At 50.2% G+C, this 17,473-nt stretch overlaps 2 protein-coding genes across 2 annotated transcripts; both read left to right on the top strand.

Annotated features, from left to right (window-relative positions):
• The first annotated feature begins 1,957 nt into the window (after positions 1-1,957).
• On the top strand, positions 1,958-9,554 carry LOC130129689 (cytochrome b5). Its single transcript, XM_056299277.1, has 5 exons — positions 1,958-2,243; positions 5,377-5,505; positions 6,572-6,601; positions 7,851-7,885; positions 8,931-9,554. Exons 1-5 carry the CDS (start codon positions 2,106-2,108, stop codon positions 9,013-9,015), a joined length of 417 nt encoding a protein of 138 aa, XP_056155252.1. The 5' UTR covers positions 1,958-2,105; the 3' UTR covers positions 9,016-9,554.
• A 4,428-nt stretch (positions 9,555-13,982) lies between these two features.
• ppp1r3g (protein phosphatase 1 regulatory subunit 3G) lies at positions 13,983-17,207 on the top strand. Its single transcript, XM_056299276.1, has 2 exons — positions 13,983-15,858; positions 16,035-17,207. The coding sequence occupies exon 1, from the start codon at positions 14,411-14,413 to the stop codon at positions 15,221-15,223; it is 813 nt and encodes a 270-aa protein (XP_056155251.1). The 5' UTR covers positions 13,983-14,410; the 3' UTR covers positions 15,224-15,858; positions 16,035-17,207.
• The last annotated feature ends 266 nt before the right edge of the window (positions 17,208-17,473 follow it).

The following is a 17,473-nucleotide window of genomic DNA, read 5'->3' as shown; positions in this document are numbered from 1 at the left end:
CACCACATTTCCATCTCTATCCTTCATCACCCTAACTTGCTGCACATCCTTCCTAGCTCGGTCCCTCTGTCTAGCCAATCAGTACAAGTCCTTTTCTCCTTCCTTTGTGTCTAACCTGTCATACAACTCACCATACGCCTTTTCCTTTTCCTTTACCACCTTTCTTGTCACTTTACGCTGCATCTCCTTGTACTCCTGTCTACTTTCTTCATCTCTCTGACTATCCCACTTCTTCTTTGCCAACCTTTTCCTCTGTATACTTTGCTGTACTTCCTCATTCCACCACCAAGTCTCCTTGTCTTCCTTCCTCTGTCCTGATGACACACCAAGTACCTTCCTAGCTGTCTCCCTCACTATTTCTGCAGTGGTTGCCCAGCCATCCGGCAACTCTTCACTACCACCCAGTGCCTGTTTTAACTCCTGCCTGAACTCCACACAACAGTTTTCCTTCTTCAACTTCCACCATTTGATCTTCGGCTGTGTCTTCACTGTCTTCCTCTTCTTGATCTCCAAAGTCATCCTACAGATCACCATCCGATGCTGCCTAGCTGCGTTCTCCCCTGTCACCACCTTGCAGTCTCCAATCCCTTTCAGATGGCGCCTCCTACATAAGATATAGTCCACCTGTGTACACTTTCCTCCACTCTTGTACGTCACCCTGTGTTCCTCCCTCTTCTTGAAATATGTATTCACCACAGCCATTTCCATCCTTTTCACAAAATCCACCACCATCTGTCCTTCCACATTTCTCTCCTTGACACCATACCAGCCCATCACCTCTGTTCCCTTCACCAACATGCCCATTGAAGTCTGCTCCAATCACCACTCTCTCCTCCTTGGGTACCCTCTCCACCACTTCGTCCAACTCACTCCAGAATTCTTCTTTCTCTTCCATCTCACACCCAACTTGCGGGGCATATGCTCTGATAACATTCATCACTACACCTTCGATTTCCAGCTTCATACTCATCACTCTGTCTGACACTCTCTTCACCTCCAGCACACTCTTGACATACTCTTCCTTCAGAATGACCCCCGCCCCATTTCTCTCTTTTTTAGAACCAACCTCTTATAATCATGAAACAAGACTTTACTGAAACAAGCCGTATGATCTGCCGGTGTGATAATAGCGTTTGCTTTGCTGCTGTAAAATAAGGAGCTATTCTTTCGCTGACATCAATGGAAACAACTGGAATAACACGGTGTGGACAAAGTTCATCTAGGCAAAGTAAATCTTCAAACACAAAATTTCACTACCACTTACGATGTATGAAAACAGATTCTTCATTTAGATTTTGTCATCAAAATGAAAATAGTGAAGTAGAATATGTTATTACCAATCAGGTCAAAATAAAAGTACTATGAGTTTATCACACTCAAAACAGTACCATCACAGGGGGGAAATAGTCACATGCTGTAACAAGAATGGTTTGACGTCATTGCTTTCCACCTCTGGATAAAAGTAATACGGATATCTGCAGAAGAAGCACCAAGTCAGTCGTCGGAGTGAGGCTACTCGTCACAACCTCCGCTGACTTGCCTTGCTTGAGATAAACACACGTTGAACTTTTCTGAACTTTAGCCCGGTCGGCCCCCAGATGATTGACAGGGACACACACCAAGTGAGGGGGCGACCACTAATAAACAAACACCAAACCAACCAATAAAAGCACGGAAGAGGAAAGCGGGTTACGCCCCCCCCCCGCTCGCCAGGAACTGGCTGCAGCGGAGGGGGAGGATGGGGGGAGGGGCTGAAGCGGGTTACGCCCCCCCCCGCTCGCCAGGAACTGGCTGCAGCGGAGCGGAGGGGGAAGAGGGGGGAGGGGCTGAAGCGGGTTACGCCCCCCCGCTCGCCAGGAACTGGCTGCATCGGAGCGGAGGGGGAGGGGCTGAAGCGGGTTACGCCCCCCCGCTCGCCAGGAGCTGGGTGCAGCAGAGGGGGAAGGGGGGAGGGGGAGGGGGGTCTGTTCGCTGGGCTAAATGTCGCCGCGTATGTGCCAAGTCACCGCTCCGTCATATGTTCAGGGATTACGTAACACAGCTGTGGTCGGACAGTGTACCCCGCTGTCCACAGGCTCGATACCGTCTTCGTACCGAAGGGAGAAATGGATGAGAGGAGCGATAACTGCGAGGAGGGTGCCAAGTATTACCGACTGTCGGAAATCGAAGAGCAGAACACCTTCCAGTCGACCTGGATCATCGTGCACAACCGAGTGTACGATGTGACGAAGTTCCTGGAAGAGGTGAGGAAAGACTCCATCGCCTTTCTGCTTCTCCTTCGCGGCGCGTGGGGCGAATGAGATGTAGAAAAGCGGACGCGTGGCGCGGCCAAGCAGGAAACGCGCAGAAGCTCGGCTGTGCAGGCTGAGCAGCCGGGACCCGCGCTTAGCAGCTATGCCCGCTGCCGTGCCAGCCAGCCAGCCAGCCAGCCAGCCAGCCAGCCAGCCAGCCGACCCCGCTCCTGCGGAGCTCAGGCGCTCCCACAGGGGAGTAACGCACCGCTGAAGACGTGCTGTGTAAACCGAGCTGACCCCACGCCGCCAGCCGAATGCTTATCTCCCCCCCCCATCTCCCCCCCCCGGAGGAGAACAACGCAGCCGTTACCTTATGTCGCCTGTCTTACGTGGTTTGGTAAAGGCTCTGCGCCTGGTGGCTGCTGCCACTCCCCCCGCCTGCGCCTGGTGGCTACTGCCACTCCCTCCGCCTGCGCCTGGTGGCTACTGCCACTCCCTCTGCCTGCGCCTGGTGGCTACTGCTACTCCCTCCACCTGGCGGCTACTGCCACTCCCTCCACCTGGCGGCTACTGCCACTCCCTCCACCTGGTGGCTACTGCCACTCCCCGGGCCTGGCGGCTACTGCCACTCCCTCCGCCTGCGCCTGGTGGCTACTGCCACTCCCTCCGCCTGCGCCTGGTGGCTACTGCCACTCCCTCCGCCTGCGCCTGGCGGCTACTGCCACTCCCTCCGCCTCCGCCTGGTGGCTACTGCCACTCCCTCCGCTTGGTGGCTACTGCCACTCCCTCCTCCTGGCGGCTACTGCCACTCCCTCCGCCTGGCGGCTACTGCCACTCCCTCCGCCTGGCGGCTACTGCCACTCCCTCCGCCTGCGCCTGGTGGCTACTGCCACTCCCTCCGCTTGGTGGCTACTGCCACTCCCTCCTCCTGGTGGCTACTGCCACTCCCCCCGCCTGGTGGCTACTGCCACTCCCCCCGCCTGGCGGCTACTGCCACTCCCTCCGCCTGGCGGCTACTGCCACTCCCTCCGCCTCCGCCTGGTGGCTACTGCCACTCCCTCCACCTGGCGGCTACTGCCACTCCCTCCGCCTGGTGGCTACTGCCACTCCCCCCGCCTGGCGGCTACTGCCACTCCCCCCGCCTGGCGGCTACTGCCACTCCCTCCGCCTGGTGGCTACTGCCACTCCCCCCGCCTGGCGGCTACTGCCACTCCCTCCGTCTGCGCCTGGTGGCTACTGCCACTCCCTCCGCCTGGTGGCTACTGCCACTCCCTCCGCCTGCGCCTGGTGGCTACTGCCACTCCCTCCGCCGGGCGGGTACACACGACCACGCAACACCTGCATGGCAGCGGGACTCAGCCTGGCGCTTTGGACAGGAAGTTGGTCCAGAATCCCCATGAAATAAGTAGACTGTTGCCTGTCATGCTGCATCCTTTATGTGACAGCTGCACATCTGTATCCGGGTTTACAGCGTTTCATAGTTTTTATTCATGTCTTACATTTGCACGGTAAGGGGAGGATTAGGGAGTATTTGGTACCAATATGGGCTACTGATAAGCAAAGTGTTTAGCGTTAATATTTACGTTAAGTTGGGATAAACGGTTTTCAGGACATATTTGGCTTGTTTTATGATGCATACGAGGACAGAGGTTTGTTTTACTGTGCAACACAGAATGAACAAGCATACAAGTAGTGAAATATTTGAGCAGACGTCTCGGTTACAATAACGTCCTCAATCACTAACTTGGCCGTGGGACACATCCTATGGACTATGCTAATCCAGTGACAAGACGTGAATGGGAAACTGAATATTTAAATTGGGCAATTTGACAAAACGTGTTGCAGAACTCCTTCAGACGGGTTTGATCAGTCTGTTTTACATGTGCAAACTCCCTCCACATCGTTTAACTCACATCTGGATTAGAGTGTTGCTTGAAGAAAAGAGATCCTCCTTCAAATGACTGCCAGTGATGTTCTGCATAGTGTCAAAGTACAGCCATGTTCTGCATACACAGCCATGTTCTGCATACACAGCCATGTTCTGCATAAACAGCCATGTTCTGCATACACAGCCATGTTCTGCATAAACAGCCATGTTCTGCATAAACAGCCATGTTCTGCATAAACAGCCATGTTCTGCATAAACAGCCATGTTCTGCATAAACAGCCATGTTCTGCATGAACAGCCATGTTCTGCATACACAGCCATGTTCTGCATGAACAGCCATGTTCTGCATACACAGCCATGTTCTGCATAAACAGCCATGTTCTGCATAAACAGCCATGTTCTGCATACACAGCCATGTTCTGCATGAACAGCCATGTTCTGCATGAACAGCCATGTTCTGCATACACAGCCATGTTCTGCATAAACAGCCATGTTCTGCATAAACAGCCATGTTCTGCATGAACAGCCATGTTCTGCATACACAGCCATGTTCTGCATGAACAGCCATGTTCTGCATAAACAGCCATGTTCTGCATAAACAGCCATGTTCTGCATAAACAGCCATGTTCTGCATACACAGCCATGTTCTGCAGTGTCCCCAAGTGCAGCCAGTAAGCAGGGATGTGTTTCTGGCTCATGTGGTGTCGATGTATGTGTTGTTGAAGAACGCGGCACACCACAGCATGGCAAGCTTTAATAAAACGGTGCAGCCAAGTCCGTCGCTAACTGGCAGCTCTGTTCCTTAACAGACACACATCTCCAGTCTGTAGTTACATTCTGTTGGTTAACCTCTCTAAGAATACTGAGAAACCGGCCTTCAAATGGAGGCAACATGTAGTTCAGGCTTGTATGGGAATCTAGCAGGTCTCCGTGTTTAGAATCCCCATTTTACGTTCAGTTAAACATCCAACTAGAGAAGAATCTAGAAAGACCATGTGGTGGCAGAGGAGCACGGGGACCGACCACAAACTTAAACTCATTAAAATGTAAAATTAGAATTAACCCCCCTTCAAAAAAAACCCCAAAAACCACACATTCCCACACACCTGAGTCCACCAGATATAGGAAGTACTGGAAAAAACAACCCCTGTAAATCTTCCACATTGTCACTGGGAAGCCTCGACATGGGTTTTGAGTTCATACCAAGAGGGGATGTGAAAGTGGTCTGTGCTGGTGCTTCTCCTCGTTCTGCAGCACCCGGGCGGGGAGGAGGTGCTGCGGGAGCATGCAGGAGGAGATGCCACCGAGAGTTTTGAAGATGTGGGACACTCCACCGACGCCCATGAGATGGCTGCCCACATGGTGATTGGAGAACTGCACCCGGTGAGAGACGTGTGTGTGTGTGTGTGTGTCTGTGCATGTATATATATATGTGTGTGTGTGTGTGTGTGTGTGTGTGTATGTACATATATATATATAGACACTCGACAAAGAAACAAAGAAAAGTTTTCTTTGTTGAATCACATGAGCAGCTGAGGAGTGTGTGACACATGAAACAAGCTTGTACTGCTACGTATTAAAACTTGTTTTCCTACGTCCATGTTGATATTCCGCTCCTCATTGGTTGAGCACTTTTATCAACGCCACTGATGGTTTCTAAAAAAAAATATATATATATATATATATATATATATATATATATCAAAGTTTTATACATATTTAAATATCTATGTATAACTTTGTTAAAAGAAACACTCAACAGTAGGGAAAGTGCTCAACAAATAAGGAGCAAAATAATCCAGTCAGTCAAGTAAATCCTGTATGAGACAGTACAAGCCTGTTTCATGCTCACTGGATTATATATATATATATATATATATATATATATATATAATATATATATATATATATATATATATATATATATATATATATATATATATATATATATATATATATATATATATATATATAATATCCGTCCCGGTCTCTGCTCCACCCCCCCTCTGCTGATCCGGGGAGGGCTGCAGACCACCACATGCCTCCTCCCATACATGTGGAGTCACCAGCCGCTTCTTTTCACCTGACAGTGAGGAGTTTCACCAGGGGGACGTAGCATGTGGGAGGATCACGCTATCCCCCCCCCCCAGTTCCCCCTCCCCCCTGAATAGGCGCCCCCACCGAGCAGAGGAGGCGCTAGTGCAGCGACCAAGACACACCCACATCCGGCTCCCCCCCTGAAGACACGGCCAGTTGTGTTTGTAGTTGTGTTTGTAGGGACGTCCGACCAAGCCAGAGGTAACCCAGGGATTCCAACCAGCCATCCCTGTGTTGGTGGCGTGGCAGAATAGACCGCCATGCCAACCGGACGTCCCCCATTTCAGTTTTTAAAGAGAAGTGAGAAGATGAACATTAATATCTCTCTTTCTCTCTCTCCTTCTCTCTGCAGGATGACAGAGAGTTGATTGCCAAACCACTGGTAAGTGAGACATTTGTGTCCCAATCCAAAATCAGTCGTGTCATCATCATCCAGCCTTTGACTCATTAATGCATTTTCTAAATCATTAACAAGTAGTGGGCCTGGGTGCAATAACACGTACGTGACAAGAGAGTGTGTTGGGTTAAACCATTTGGTGTTCGGGGGCCGGAGAATTCAATAAATAAACAGGCAACAGGCATGGGTGCAAGAATAGTAGGATGGCATCCAGCGCGTTACATGTGTCCCCGCCCATAAGGGTTAGTGGTGGTGTCAGGAAGGGCATCCAATGTAAAATGGTGCCAAATCATTATGCAGATTGACTGCACCCCAATTGAATCTCCGTGGACTATGATGTTTGTGGATGACATTGTGATTTGTAGTGAGAGTAGGTTGCAGGTGGAGGAGAGCCTGGAGAGGTGGAGGTATGCACTGGAGAGAAGAGGGATGAAAGTCAGTAGGAGCAAGATGGATTACATATGCGTGAGTGAGAGGGAGGACGGAGGAATGGTGAGGATGTAAGCAGTGGAGGTGATGAAGGCATATGAGTTTAAATACTTGGGGTTAGCTATACCAAGTGATGGGGAGTGCAGAAGAGAGGTGCAGAAGAGCGTGCAGGCAGGGTGGAGTGGGTGGAGAAGAGTGTCAGGAGTGATTTGTGACAGAAGGGTACCAGCAAGAGTAAAAGGGAAGGTTTACAAGATGGTAGTGAGACCAGCTATGTTATATGGTTTGGAGACAGTGGCACTGATGAAAAGACAGGAGGAGGAGCTGGAGGTGGCAGAGATGAAGATGATAAGATTTTCATTGGGAGTGATGAAGAAGGACAGGATTAGGAAGGAGTATATTAGGGGGACAGTTCAGGTTGGACGGCTTGGAGACAAGGCAAGACAGGCAAGATTGCGATGGCTCACTGAGGCAAATTTGTAATTTGTGATATTGGGCTATACAAATAAAATTGACTTGACTTGGACATGTGTGGAGGAGAGATGCTGGGTATACTGGGAGAAGGATGCTGAATATGGAGCTGCCAGAGAAGAGGAGAAGAGGAAGGCCAAAGAGGAGGTTTATGGATGTGGTGACTCCCACTTTGCAACACAGTGAAACAGAGGAGGTCACTGGGGGCTGTAGACATCTTGTCTACTTATGTCAGTGCTCTTTGCTGCTATGTTAAGTTTAATTTTACATTGTGCTGGACAACAAAATGAATGTTTTTAATATTTTCAAACTCCTTCTGTTTTACTGCTTATAGGAAACACTGGTGACCACTATTCATGACGAACCCAGGTACTCTCTCACTCTCTGTCTCTCTCTCGCTGTCCGTCTCTCTTTCTCGCTGTCCGTCTCTCTCTCGCTGTCCGTCTGTCTCTTTCTCGCTCTCATATATATATATATATATATATATATATATATATATATATATATACACACACACACACACACATATATATATATATAATGTATGTATGTATGATTGTATGTTAAACAGGTGTGTGAGTTGTAATAGTTCTTTGGTTGTGTGTTGTGAGTTATGTAGTGAGTTATGTAGTGAGTTATGTAGTGAGTGAGTTATGTAGTGAGTTATGTAGTGAGTTATGTAGTGAGTGAGTTATGTAGTGAGTTATGTAGTGAGTTATGTAGTGAGTTATGTAGTGAGTGAGTTATGTAGTGAGTTATGTAGTGAGTTATGTAGTGAGTTATGTAGTGAGTTATGTAGTGAGTTATGTAGTGAGTTATGTAGTGAGTTATGTAGTGAGTTATGTAGTGAGTGAGTTATGTAGTGAGTTATGTAGTGAGTGAGTTATGTAGTGAGTTATGTAGTGAGTTATGTAGTGAGTTATGTAGTGAGTTATGTAGTGAGTGAGTTATGTAGTGAGTTATGTAGTGAGTGAGTAATGTAGTGAGTTATGTAGTTGGCATGTTCGAGCAGCCTTTTCCATCCTGACCGTTGGTCTGATGTGTTTCTCGGTGGTTAGCAGGCCTGGTTAATAAGTCATGTGGTGAATAAGTTAGTTAAGTACAATTTATTATGGTAATACTTCAGTTATACTATCACAGTTATTATTGCTATTCTATAAGTAGTATAGTAGTTTAGTTCAGTGAGGTGGAGCATTGTAATAGTGTAATATTCAGTGTAGAGCTATAATGCTTGGTAATATTAGTAAGTTATCCATAACAATATGCTGTGTTTTTGTACTGTTACAGTACAGAAAGACTAGAGTACATGATATTAGTAACAGCTGTATTATAATATTAGGTATATAGTTATAATGAAGTATAATTTCGGTAGTAATCATGCTGTATTTAACTGCCTGTGTCCCCCGGTCTGCAGCTGGTGGTCTAACTGGTTAATTCCTGCTCTGGCAGCAGCAACCATCACACTGATGTACCGTATGTACACCGCAGATGACCAGTGACATCATCAGCACTCGACGGCCCGATATGATGTCATCAGCTGGCGCCATCACCGTCACCTGTTGAATTATAGAAATCCCCCGAGTGTCAGACCGGCAGCCCGTCAGGCCAGCGGTGTTTGATTTAGCTCGACTAAGGCTTCAGCGGTAGAAGAACCCTTCCCAGAACTAGGCCATTTAGGATAGAAGACTGTGTGGACTCGTCGAATGTACCCTCTGATGCTTTTCTACCACGAGTCCACACGACCACCACACCCCTACAACCACAGAGCCGCAATACCCGCCATTCACTTCTCACATTTTACCCAACCGGCTGAACGGCTTTATGCTCATGAAGGCATTCACTCGCTGCACCGATCCTGCCATTTACATTCCACGATGGAAAACTGGTTTTCCATCAAATGTCTTGAAAGTGCCTCTGATAATGTTGTAGAGATTACATGAATGTATAATTTGCTATATTTTGTGTATCAATATGTGTTTTGTCTCAATTACCATGCAATCAGCTGCAAAGCTACTTTTATTAAAGATTATTCAAACTAACCTGACTTCTCCTCTAGTCATTAAATATTCAAACTAACCTGACTTCTCTGTTATTAAAGATTATTCAAACTAAACTAACTTCCCTAATGTCTACTACTACTACTACTACTACTACTACTACTTTCGGCTGCTCCCGTTAGGGGGCGCCACAGCGGATCATCCGTTTCCATCTCTTCCTGTCTTCTGCATCTTCCTCTGTCACACCAGCCACCTGCATGTCCTCCCTCACCACATCCATAAACCTCCTCTTTGGCCTTCCTCTTCTCCTCTTCCCTGGCAGCTCCATATTCAGCATCCTTCTCCCAGTATACCCAGCATCTCTCCTCCACACATGTCCACACCATCTCAATCTTGTCTCTCTTGCTTTGTCTCCAAACCGTCCAACCTGAGCTGTCCCTCTAATATACTCCTTCCTAATCCTGTCCTTCTTCATCACTCCCAATGAAAATCTTATCATCTTCATCTCTGCCACCTCCAGCTCCTCCTCCTGTCTTTTCATCAGTGCCACTGTCTCCAAACCATACAACATAGCTGGTCTCACTACCATCTTGTAAACCTTCCCTTTAACTCTTGCTGGTACCCTTCTGTCACAAATCACTCCTGACACACTTCCCTCATACATATCCTGCACCACTCCTACATCCTTCTCTGCTACTCCCGACTTCCTCATACAATACCACACCTCCTCTCCCGGCACCCTGTCGTATGCTTTCTCTACATCTACAAAGACACCATGTGACTCCTTCTGGCCTTCTCTATACTTCTCCATCAACATTCTCAAAGCAAACATCACATGTGTGGTGCTCTTTCCTGGCATGAAACATGACATTACATGCCATTACATGACATTACATGACATTACATGACATGACATGACATTACATGACATGACATGACATTCTAGTCATTTAGCCGAGGCGTTTATCCAAAGCGACTTACAGTAAGAGCACCATGTAACGCAGGAGATCAGGGGAACCACTCGTCATCAGAGGTCACAAGTGCATCTAAACAAGCCTCCCTCCGCCTCCCCGCGGCGGGCTCTGCGGACTGGGCCGTCGGCCATGCTGTGGGTCCGGGTCTCTCCGGCGTCATCCAGGGTGTCGGCGGAGGAAGACAGAAACAAAACACACTTCAGCCACTGGTTCCAGCTCCCAGAGAGGGTTCCGGGCTAGCCATACGAGTCTCCCGGCCTCAGATCAACCAGAGACAAGGATAGGCACTTATCTGGAAGGAGGAGGGGGGGGGGGTAAATCCCTACCCCTCCGCTGAGGCCTCCAGGCCTCCGGTGGACTCGGCTCCGTGGCTGCTGCCGTCCGGGTCACGTCCTCCCTGCTTCAGCCTCCCAGTCCTTTTGTCTGTCAGCCGCTGCCAATCATGCCAGGCGCCACCACCTGACGACGCTGCTGCTCAAGCCAATTAGGGCAACTAGCACAGGTCGTTAGGCGCGAGGCAACTCCTCCGTGTTCAGCTGAGACAGTCCCGTTACACAATGTCCGTACACAACACCCTTACAACCAGTGCTGTCCAGTTGTCCTTACCCTCACATTATACCCAGCAACTGTTAACACATACAGGATGTCCGTAGGATTAGCTACCCTTCCCCACTCATACTGGAAAGGTCACTCCCACTTCCCGCACTGGTTCCCCCTGGCGCCCCCTAGCGACACATGTACAACTCGAAACTCTCCCCCCGTGTGCTGGGAGGTGCAGGGAGGTGCAGGGAGGTGCGGGGGAGAGTGCGTGGACAGTTGTGTGCATGTGGTTGACATTTATCCGTGGTAAATCTTGCAGGCATCGCGGAAAACACGCCACTGTCAACAGCGCAGGCCAACACACAGGAAACTGGTATGACCGCTGCGGTAGAAACCGGAAGTCAGCGGACTACAGAGACGCGCAGAGCCGAATGGAAATGACGAGACTCTGCCTGCTGCTGTAGTTCTATCAGTCAGTGGAAGACGTTAGACCTCCAAATGTATATGTCCAAAGCTAAACCTGTTGTGATTATCATATTTAAACTTTAAGCTTTTTAAGGACCAGATTCCCAAGTCAAGGACGGTTCGGTAAACCTTGATGTGTTTGTATGTGCTGCCTTGCGTTGAAGGAGCAGAATCCTCGGACACTTCCTCGCTGTAACTGAATTAATGATAGTATTTTTACAAATGCTGAGATCACCTCTCTCTATGTGTATTTCTCGGGTCTTGGTACAATGTCCTGCTTTCTTGTCAGCCGCCGAAGGGAGAAAACAGGGTTTTATTTTTCACTCCCTCCGTGTTTGAATGACCTTCGGTTTGGGGTCAATGCCTCTTTGGGGTCACGTCCACTGGCAGAGAAAACAGTCTGACGTCAGCATGGCGGTGCAGATGACGTCAGAGGGAGTTCTGCTCTTGCAGTGACGCAACCTCTGGCCACGTGGACCGCTGCTCCGTTACGTAACGCGGCGCTGCTCTTACGGTTTCGGTCCAACGGGGTTAATTTCTCTCTGAGACCGAGTCAACACAAACATCAGACAGGCAGGCCGAACCGACCAATCTGAGCTGTGGGCAGGGGGAGTAGCCCATCCATTTATTTCTATTGGAAAATGATCAGGTATGATGAAAACACACGAAGACAAAAACAAGAAGACAAATTTAAAGAACCAACAACAACAACCCCCCCCACCACCACCACCACCACCAGCACCACCACCAGCTGGAACAATAGAGAGTGATGACTCAACGGTGACCGAGTCCCACGAGGTGTACCGAGCTATACACAAGCTGTCTGTTGACACGGCAAGTGGCTTAGACCACGTTACTGCTGAACACCGTAACCATGCCAGGGCGAGGCCAGCTCCTCTCCTGGTTTACTGGCTCTATGGCCCGTGGCTTGTTACCAGACCCATCTTGTCTCTACTGTTAGTGCCGGTCATTAAGGACAAAGCTGGGAAAGTATGCAGCCTACCTAGAGAACTACAGGCCTAGAGCTCTGGCCAGCATACTGCCAAAAGCCCTGGAAAGAAAGAATGCTGCTGGATAGAGGGCATGAGTTGATCACCTCCACTGATAAGCAGTTTGGCTTTAAAGCTAGACATGGCGCTGACTTATATATATATATAATATATATATATATATAATATATATATATATATATATATATATATATATATAGATGCCTTAAAGGAAACTGTAAACAAATACGGAGGCCAGAACTCACCGGGTCTTAAGTGTCTTATTGATGCTTCTAAAGCTTCTGATCGTGTTAATCATGGAAGGTTGTTTGTTAAACTGAGTCTAAGACGGGTCCCTAAATACACTGAGAGAATCCTGGCTTACTGGTCTGCCCACCAGACCATGCAAGTGAAGTGGGGTAGTAGTGTTTCAGCCCCATTTGGGGTCAGCAGTGGTGTCAGACGAGGGGGAACTCTGTCTCCACTTCTCTACAGTCTATATACTGATGATTTGTCCAAGCAGCTGAAAGCCTGTAACACTGGTGCATGATGGGTAATGTCTTGGTGAACCATATCATGTATGCAGATGACCCTGTAGCGCCGGTCTCCAGCAGCTGCTCGATAAATGTTGTGTGTACGGTGTGCAGCATGATATCACATACAATGCTAGTAAGAGTGTTGTCATGATCTGCAGAACCAAAGAGGTCAGTCCTCTAAAACTTCCTGATTGTAATTGTCTGATAATAACCTGGTGGTGTGTAATGAGGTGAAATATCTTGGACATCATATTACTGAACACATGACAGATGATGATGATGATGATGATGATATTTAGAGGCAATGCCGCATGATGTCTGCACAAGCAAGCACTCTGTCACGCAAGTTTGGCATGTGTTCAGTTAGTGTGAAGCATATTGTACAACACTCTATACTGCCCCCCTGTGGTCAAACTATAAAAGGCAAGCTTACAGAGACCTCGAGTAGCTTATAGCGATGCAGTGAGAATGCTGCATGGTGTAGATCAGGTGAGATGTCTGTGGCTGCAGGAGTCAGCACCTTTCAGGCTCTCCTAAGACATCTCATGTATAACTTCACTTGCCAGTTTGTCAGGGACTCTGATGACGTAATCAGCAAGAGCCTGACTAATACAGGACTCAGGGCCACACGCGACCAGTCCCGGCTGGGGGACCACTGGTACAGCCGGCTTCTGATAAGACACCGACTTGTCCCAGTTCTGTCATGTTGTTGGGTTTCCTCTGTGTGTGGTCTGGGGGTGTCTTAGTCTGTTCTGGATCCTGAGTCTGCAGTCCAGTTTCGGATTGGACTGGGTAGACAGAGACGCCTCTAAACACCTGAAAACGGTAGATGCAGACAGCAGCAAGGATCTCTGATGGTCGACCTTCTTGTGTTCACACGCAAGGGAAGAGCATCTACAAGGAGAAACTGGGCCGCTTGAACAGCACAGGTCCAGGGAACTTGGGTTGGCTTGCGTGTGATTGGCCCGTCAGAATCGTTACGTTCACTGTTCTACAGAGTCCCGACTTCCGGAAGTCAAGTCCATGTGTGTGTCCAGCCCAATAGAGAAGTACTTGTTTTGTCTGCATGAAGATGGTGCTTCGAACTGGCTGGAAGTGTGAACCACGCTGGTCGCAGGGTTCCCAATAACAAAGCAGACGTGACAGTGACACGTTACAAACTGGAGGTTAAAAAAATCAATCCATAATCAATATCTATGGAAACAGGTCAAAGTTGATTGCGTATCTGTGACCTCACGGGTGAGGAGACACGTTGTCCCATTATTCATCTCTGCGTCAGGGGAGGCGGATCTCCACACCGACTCCTCCGAACACACCGACTCCAGAGAGGAGGGGGGGGACGAGAGAAGGGGAGGGAGAGAGAGAGAGAGAGAGAGAGAGGCGCGGAGCAGAAATGTCCGACTCCAGAGAGCTGCATGCGGAGAACAGAGCGGAGGAGGGAGATGAGGAGGAGGAAGATGAGGAGGAGGTAGACGACCTGGTGGACTCCCGCCAGCTGGAGAGGTTCATGAGAGACAGGAGGAGAGCCCGGTCTCTGCCCGCCTACCCGGAGCAGGAGGCGCTCCTGCAGGAGCTGTCCGCCGGCACCGGCAGGAAACGCGTCAAGTTCGCCGACTCCCTCGGTCTGAGCCTGGCCAGCGTCAAGCACTTCAGCACGCTGGACGAACCGAACATCCCCAGCGGGGTCCTGCCCGGCCTCCGGAGCTTCCCGCAGCGCGACACCCTGGACGACCTCTGCACCGGCTTCAAGTCCGGTCTGGCCCTGGAGCGACTGGTTCCGACTTTCCTGGATCCTGGTGGGCAGCAGGACTTCCGGCAGAGGGTGGAGACGCAACGGGTCTCCCTGGAGAGAGCCTTTGTCTCCCAGTTCGACGTCCGCGGGCAGATTCGCGTGGACTCCGGCGGTGCTGAGAAGGAGGTCGGGGTGAGGTACACCTTCGACGACTGGCTCTCACACGCGGACGCGCAGGCGCTGCCCGTGCCGGCGGACAAAGCCCAGCCGGGCTGGTTCGGGGAGCGGTTCTCCTTCACCATGCGCGCGCCGCCGGGTTCGGGCGCTGCCTCCGTACACTTCGCCGTGTACGCGCGGAGCGACGGCGCGGAGTTCTGGGACAACAACCGCGGACACAACTACACGCTGCGCCGCCGCCGCCGCCGCGCGTCCGACGCCACGGCCCACGTCAGCGCCGCCTACTGCGCCGACTAGGCCGGGGCCGTGCCGTGCCGTGCGCGTCGTGCGTAAAAACGCTGTCCGTGCGTAAAGACGCCGCGCGGGGCGCTACGATGCATCACGGCCGCTTCCATTCCTCCGCTACACCTCCCAGACACCCACCCTTCCGCCGCTGTGCCACCCGGGGACGGCCAGGTCGCCCCCGGGTGGCACAGACCGGGGCAATAAAGCAGGCAGGCAACGTGACGTAACACACCCTGGCAAACAGCCAGCTGAGTTTACCGTCCCGCCCACACACCCATTTAGCCCCCACGCCGAACTGAGACGCACCAGCTGTGGCTTTTCCCCCTCCCTCCCCCCCACAAGACACAACAGACACACGAGACACAAACACAACCTCTCTCTTTCTCCGCGTGCTTTCGGCCTCCGACCGGAGCACGCGGAGGCGCGCGCTCTTTGGGAGGAGCAGTGGCGAGGAGAAGGAGGAGGGGACACACTAAACCGAGACATACAGGACAGACAGCCCCGGGGTCTCTCTTTAGATATCCAGCCAGATTCCATGCTGAGCTCCTGCAGGCCAGAACGGAGGACTTCCGGGGCGGGACCGGAGGACTTCCGGGGCGGGACCGGAGGACTTCCGGCCACTCCCTGCATCTGTTTTAATGAAGACGGTCAGTAGATGTAGAGAGAAGTAGAAAACAGTTTTGTTTCAGACAGCTGACTCGGTGGATCTGGACACAGCGTTTATTGGGTTCGCTGTGTGTGTGTGTGTGTGTGTGTGTGTGTGTGTGTGTGTGTGTGTGTGTGTGTGTGTGTGTGTGTGTGTGTGTGTGTGTGTGTGTGTTAGTTTCCTGCTGAAGTTCGGTCTAGACGGCAGTCCGCTGACACCGAAGAGGTCGCTGAGGCCATGACGACACGTGTCTCAATAAACGTGGTGTCCACACGACCTGATTCAACCTTCTTTGACCTCTTTGATTTTCTTACCTGGATTATTGAACAGCATGAGGACAAGTTTTGGTTCAGGTTCTACATGCTCCAACAATGAGAGACTGGACGAGGACGAGGACGAGCCCTGTTCCAGGCCCAGCAAGACAGAGCTTTACTGATCTCCCCTTCATCTTAATGCAGCCTGGACACGTCCAGCAGGCCATGGTTTGAAGGTGTGGGTGGGCTGGTGTGGGCTCGCTGTGAGTTGGGATGACCCACACCTCCTTTCCAGTGCTGGAGTCCAGCACAGACTGGACAATCAGCTGGATCATTTCTCTGTACTCGTTTAGAATTGTTAGCGTCTGTTCTCTCGCCGATGTCACAGCAAGTCTTGAGACTCACAGGAAATCAGTCTGAAAGCTACATTCCGTTTGTTGAACTGAAAATGAAAAAATAAGCATAAAGAAATCTAAAGAATTTCAGAAATCTTCCCCTTTCGATGTGTCCTGTCATTACTCTGGCAGAGGAGTGTTTCCTGAGCAGCCGAGGACTGGACTTCAGTTCTCAGACGAGATCAGGGTTGATGGTGGTGGTGGTTTTCTGATAAATCGATCCGCTTGTCTATCATCCACCCAGATGACTGACGTGGACCCAGTGACCTCTGTTCTGTTTCTGTCAAACCGCTTCTGATGTCCCCACACCTGTTCTGCTGTTGCTAATAAACACGAAGCAGCACAGGATGTGATGTCACACTTCCTGTAGCAGCACTCATGCTGTAGACCAGTTCAGACCAGCTCACATATGAATCTGTGACCAGACCCAAAGTAGCAAACCGTCCATGTTACCATGGGAGACACCAGAGGACACCGCCGTCGGCCTCGTTACCTGTCTGACAGATAACACAAGTGGGTCTGACTGAGCCACTTGTGTAACGCTTCTCATACACACAATGTAGCACGAGGCGCTTCACACAGTAAAGCCCCAAGTGGATGAATCAGAAACAAAAGGTAGAAAACAAGCTAGAGAGTAAAAGGATGAGGCCAGGGAGAAGAGCAGACTAACATCAACTAACAAATAAATACAATTTAATCAAAAAGCCAAACTACAGAGGAAGGTCTTGACTTTGCTTTTAAAAATATCAGCATGCGGCCCAGGTAGCGCAGGGGTCTATTCTGTTGTCTGCCAACACGGGGATCGCTGGTTCGAATCCCCGTGTTACCTCTGGCTTGGTCGGGTGTCCCTACAGATACAATTGGCCGTGTCTGCGGGTGGGAAGCCGGATGTGGGTATGTGTCCTGGTCGCTGCTCTAGCGCCTCCTCTGGTCGGTCGGGACACCTGTTCAGGGGGGAGGGGGAACT

Source organism: Lampris incognitus, chromosome 19 (assembly GCF_029633865.1).
Source record: "Lampris incognitus isolate fLamInc1 chromosome 19, fLamInc1.hap2, whole genome shotgun sequence".
Taxonomy (NCBI): Eukaryota; Metazoa; Chordata; class Actinopteri; order Lampriformes; family Lampridae; genus Lampris; species Lampris incognitus.
Note: the sequence above shows the minus strand (reverse complement) of the source record. Positions and strands in the feature narration are given on the sequence as shown.